Here is a 5579-nt window from a genome sequence, read left to right as displayed (position 1 = left end):
AATAATAAAATTAAAAAATTTTCTCTAGTATTCATTAGTCTCTTTTACATGGAACACTTATTTCTCATTATTATTGCCATTTTCAATATTCAAATTTCAAGATTAATTTAGAGCATTGTCTTTGTAGAAGATGAACTACTACTTTCCACTAAAGAGTTCTGTTATCACAATGGGATAAATGGGGCCAAAGGTAAGGACAATTTGGAAAAAAGAAAAAAGTTATTTTCTAGCAAGAGAAGTAATTTGATTCAAACCCAATAGATTGGGTGGAGAACCAATGAAGTTGAGTTTTTATAGTGGAAAAAAATAATAATAAAGCAGGCTGTGACTGGTTCAAGGCCTCTATCCACTTCAAAGCAGTCACTGAAGTATCATTTCGGCAGGCATTTCTGGATTTTGCTTTGTTTTTGTTGTTATGTGTCACGGAGACCTAAGATTCACAGCGACAGTATGAACAGCTGATCTGAACCTTGCCCTGTCCTGTGCCATCCTCATCATCTCTAGCACGCTTGAGCCTGTTGTTGGTCACTTTGTCAATCCATCTAGCTAAGGGTCTTCCTCTCTTTTTCTGAGACCCCACCTTTCTCAGAATGATGTCTTATTTCAAGGCCTGGCCCCTCCTTACAACATACCCAAAGTATATAAGACTAAGTTTCACCATCTTTGCCTCTAAGGAACACCCTGGTTACATCTTTTCTAAGAAAGACTGTTCTTTTGGAAGTCTGGAATGCTCCGTACTCTCCAACACCACAGTCTCAAGGCACTAATTCTTACTTTGTCATTAAGCATTACCCAACTTTCATACGCTTAGGAAGCACTTGAAAAGACCTTGAATCAGGTGTATTGATAGCAGTCTTATTGATAGCATTGTTCTTTAGCATTTTGGAGAGGTCCTGACAGTAAATTTTTCCCCAGTGTAATATGTCTTTTAATACTTAACTTGGTTTTAATTTAATCATACTTAACTGTGGGCCACTTTCTCAGAGGCCAAACTTAAACTCACACAGCCTTTGAAATGGAGAAGACCAACTCTTGGCCCTGTTCCTGAGAACTTTTATAAAGGCTCTTCAAATAACAGTCTTGCATGATGAAAACTGAAGAGCTATTGACCTTTGGATTCTCTTGGAATATTGTACCCAGGAGAATTCTGCGTCTCAGTGGTCATCCACAGGCTAGGAAATGAAAAGGTGTCTGGTAGGTCCACCTACTATCAAATACCTACCCTCTTAGCCAGTGTCTTTGGTATATGAAATTCAACCATCAGAAATGTCCTCCTTGGGTCTTTGTTTTTACTGAGGCAATAGTACATCTGAAATAATTACTCTCTTTGGGAATCTTGGATGGTGCAGAGTTAATGTGGTTGGCTACTAAACAAATGGTTGGAGATTAGTCTACCCAGAAGAGTCAAGGAGAAAGATCTGATGATGTATTTCTTTTAAAAAAAATCACTGAAAACAGTTCTATTGACAGAGTCAGATTGAATTGCTTCATTTTATTTTTTTGTATTTGATTCGATATGTTGTACCTTTAATGGTTCATCAGATGCTGTGCAAGAACACTTTAAAATGCTAAAGAGCAATCATGTCATTTAAGGACAAAGGTGCCCCTGATCTAAGCTAAGATCTTTTCAATCACTTTCATGCATGTGAAAGTTGAACAGTGAATTCAGATGGCAGAACTGATGCCTTTGCACTGTAGTGTTGGAAATGAGTAGTGAGTACTCCATGGACTTCCAAAAGAAAGAAGAAGTCTGTCTTGGAGGAAATGTAACCAGGGTGCTCCGTAGAGGCAAGAATGGTGAAACTTTGTCTCACACACTTAGGGCATATTTGCCAAGAGGGGCCAGTCCTTGGAAAAAGACATCATCCTGGGAAAGGTGGAGAGTCAAAGAAAAGGAAGAAGACTCTCAACAAGATGGATTAACAGAGTAACTGTAACAAGGGGCCCAAGTACATCCAATGGTGAAGATGGCACAGGATAGGATTCAGATCTGTTGTTCATTGGGTCACTTTGAGTCATCATCGAACAATGGCACCTAATAGCACTAGATGTTCTTTCTGTATCTGATGAGACTGTGTCATAGGCAACTTTGTACACTTGATTGATCTCACAATTCTATAATTTACTATTTGTTCACAAGGAGCATTTTATAGTCATTTGTTTATTTCCCCCTGTTCTCTTGTCAACATGCTTAAAATATGAGAGACAGCACTTTATCATCCTTGTTTCAAAGGAACATGCTGGCTGCATTTTTTTCCAAGATATATCAGTTTATTCTTTTGGCAGTCCATGGGATATTCAGTACTCTTATCTAACACCAAAGTTCAAAGGTATCAACTCTTCTGTCATCATCATTTATTGTCCAGCACTCAGATTCATAGTAAGCAAATGAAAAGGCCATGGCCTGAATTAGACACACCTTAGCCTTCAAACTGACATCATTGCCATTCAGTTTTTGGCGAGATCCCTGAAAGCAGATTTGCTCAAGACAATGCCTCTCCTGATCTCCTGGCTGCTGGTGCCAAGGGTGGTGATTATTGTGCCAAGGGTATTGATTTTGATCAAAGTAAGATGGAATCATCGACCCTATCAGTCATTTCTCCGTCAATCATGATGTTGCCTATTGGCCCGGTGATGAGGACCTTTGTTTTCTTGCTATTGAGATGTAATCCGTATTGATGGTTAAAGTTTTTTATCTTCTGAAACAAGTGTTTCAAATTCTCCTCACTTTCAGCAAGCCAGGTTGTGTCATCTGCGCCAAATCTAGATATCTTAAAAGCATGGGATGGCATCAATGTCTAGGCAGTTCGTCAGAGGTGACACAAATTACTTACCTTGGGCATTCTCATATGAGGTGATAAAAGTATCAGCGGTTTTTAATATCTTAAATATCCTATAAGGATCTTTCTTAGAGAGGGTGAAATCAAGTCTCTCCTTGGAGGCTAGGATTTTGAAGTTCCACCTCACTTACTTTGGGCATGTGGCCAGGAGAGATTGGTCCTGGGAGTAAGACATCATGTTCAGAAGGGTAGAGGGACAGTGCAGGAGAGGGAGACCCTGGATGAGATGGATTGATTCAATGACTGGGGTGATGGGGCTGGGTGTGTCAGAGTCAGTGAGACTGGCTCAGGACAGGGAAGGGTTCAGAGCTGCTGTACATAGCAAATGACTCAATGGCATATAAAAACAATAACATACTATAACATGTTTGGAAGCAGGAGTAGCATCCACTTCCTAAATAACATGCTTCCATAAATCCTATGAACTTTGATAAGTGTCGATAGTTGTAGAGGGTCTTCAGGCCTTTTGTTCATAGGATCTCTATGAGTTGTGCTCAACTTGAAGGTAATCAACAACAACAATTCTATATAGAAAAGAATGTTCTTCAGGGATTGACTCTTATAAACTAAAGGGTTTTCAAATAATGGAGGAAATTCTTTTCAGTGTTTTATATGGAGGCTGCTTGAGACCTATTAAACTGGAATCTAGAAGTCCTGAGGGGAATTAAGATTCTTAAAAATTAAAATACAGGTATTATTTTCATTTCAGATAGATTCCTCATAGGTAGAATAACATTAATTCATAGTTTATTAATTGTAAGCAAATAAATTTCTGCAACTCCATTAGTTAATCTGACAATTATCTAATGAGAGTTAAAAACAAATAATCCCACAGATTCGAATAGACATGATTAACTGAACTGTTAATATTTTGTGCATGTTTAAGTTAAAAGGCCCCAGTCTTTATTCCTCTTCCTTAACATTCAGTGTGACTCCTAGCGGTTATATTCTCTTCTTTTTGGTAAAAGAGCTTCCTTGGAGACTGACAATCAAGTGTAGTAGTCTTTCCAGGGGGAACATCTACCAAATAATGTGTTTACCACCCTAAATGCATAGGAAACTTTTTAACACCCCCCTCCACCACTTCTGGTTCTTTAATAATTCCCTGTGGGTGAAAAGACAATATTGGTTAAAAGTCCTGGCAATTATGGAGATCAGCATTTTGACTTACCTCACTGAGTGAGTGATACTGTTGGTAGTAAGAGGAGGAGGCCCGGGGGCTGACAGTGTCATTTGAAGTCTGCTGGAGAATGAGGTCTTCAACATCATCCATTAAGACACTAGAGGATGAAACAGAGAGTGAGCTGATTTCCAACCTAGGCTCTGCTCTGACCTTCCCCCATAATCTAGTGCTGACACACACATGGGGAAAATTAACCAGGAAAACTAAGAAGCAAAAATCTGTCAAGGTACAAACAAAACAAATAACATCGCTATAGGCTCAAAGTTGGAGTCCTCTCAGTAGATCCGTCAGGGGCATCAGAGGGACGGGAGCTCCTATTGGCTCGAGGCCCCCACTAACTCCTTTTTCTCCACTGTTATTTCTCCAGTGAGATCCTTCAGTGTCTTTACAATGAACAGGTTAATGGACACCTTTCTCCACTACAAAGTAATAGCATGTTGTTCTGTTTTCAGTTAAGAACGAAAAAGAAGCAGGAAGAGCAGTTTTTTTGCCTTTCACTGTGACCTGTATTAGGTGTTCTGTATAGCCAAAGATTAACCCATCATGGATCTATAACATTTTCCAGTAGGTTCTCTCCCTTCCCATCACTGCTACCTCTTCAAAATGGATTGTGTTTATAAGCACTATCTTTGCATTTTATGGTAATGGTTTTCTAAAGGCCATGGTCTTTGCAAACACTTGTTATGTATCAGAGAGTTGGACAATGATGAGGGAGGATAGAAAGCGAATTGATGCCTTTGAGCTTTGGTGTTGGACAAGAGTGTTGAGGGTATCATGGACTGCTAAGAAAATAAACAGATTCATCCTTGAGAAGGTTAAGCCAGGCTGCTCCTCAGAGGCAAAGATTCTGAGGCTTCGTCTGACTTACTTCATCTGATGTTGTAAGGAGAGACTGGTGCTTGGAGAAGAAAATCATGCTTGGGAGGGTGGAAGGCAGGTGCAGGAGGGGAAGACCCTCTAGGAGGTGGATTGATTTGGTGACTGGGGTAATCGGGTTGGGTGTGTTGGAGACAGTGAGATTGGTATAGGACAGAGCAGGGTTTAGGGCTGTTGTGCATAGGGTTGCTATGAGTTGCAAGCGACTCGACGGCACATAACAACAATAACACAATGCTCCCTTGAGGGAGCACTGGTGACCTACTGGCAAGAATCTGCACAGAAATCCTGAAGACAAGCAGTTTGAATCCACCAACTTCTCTGTGGGAGAAGAATGGGAAATCTCCTCCCATGTGATTAATTGCTTCTGAAAATCCAGCTTGATGGCACACAACACAACAACAATGACAACAACAGAGAAACAGAAGTACTAGAAAAGAGATACAGAGGGAAAAGACCTAATTGAATTTCTCTTGAGAAATGCTGTCACTACTAACTAGGTAAACAATTTAACCACCCTAAAACATTCTGCCACATGTTGTTGTTGTTATGTGCCGTCGAGTTGCTCTATCCTGTGCCAATCTCACTTCCTCCAACACACCCATCCCGATTACCCCAGTCACTGAATCAATCCATCTCATAGAGGGTCTTCCCCTCCTGCGCTGTCCCTCCACCCTCCC

At 40.3% G+C, this 5579-nt stretch overlaps 1 protein-coding gene across 1 annotated transcript in view; it reads right to left on the bottom strand.

The window, feature by feature from the left end:
• CPB2 (carboxypeptidase B2 (plasma)) overlaps positions 1-5579 on the bottom strand; it is an 82127-nt gene that overhangs the window by 48170 nt on the left and 28378 nt on the right. Inside the window, exon 4 of the mRNA XM_006884606.1 lies at positions 4012-4120. Coding sequence (XP_006884668.1) covers positions 4012-4120 — 109 coding nt within the window. The remainder of the gene's footprint in view (positions 1-4011; positions 4121-5579) is intronic.

The sequence above is a fragment of the Elephantulus edwardii genome, unplaced genomic scaffold (assembly GCF_000299155.1).
Source record: "Elephantulus edwardii isolate Elephantulus edwardi_28Jun2011 unplaced genomic scaffold, EleEdw1.0 scaffold00036, whole genome shotgun sequence".
Lineage (NCBI taxonomy): Eukaryota > Metazoa > Chordata > Mammalia > Macroscelidea > Macroscelididae > Elephantulus > Elephantulus edwardii.
Note: the sequence above shows the minus strand (reverse complement) of the source record. Positions and strands in the feature narration are given on the sequence as shown.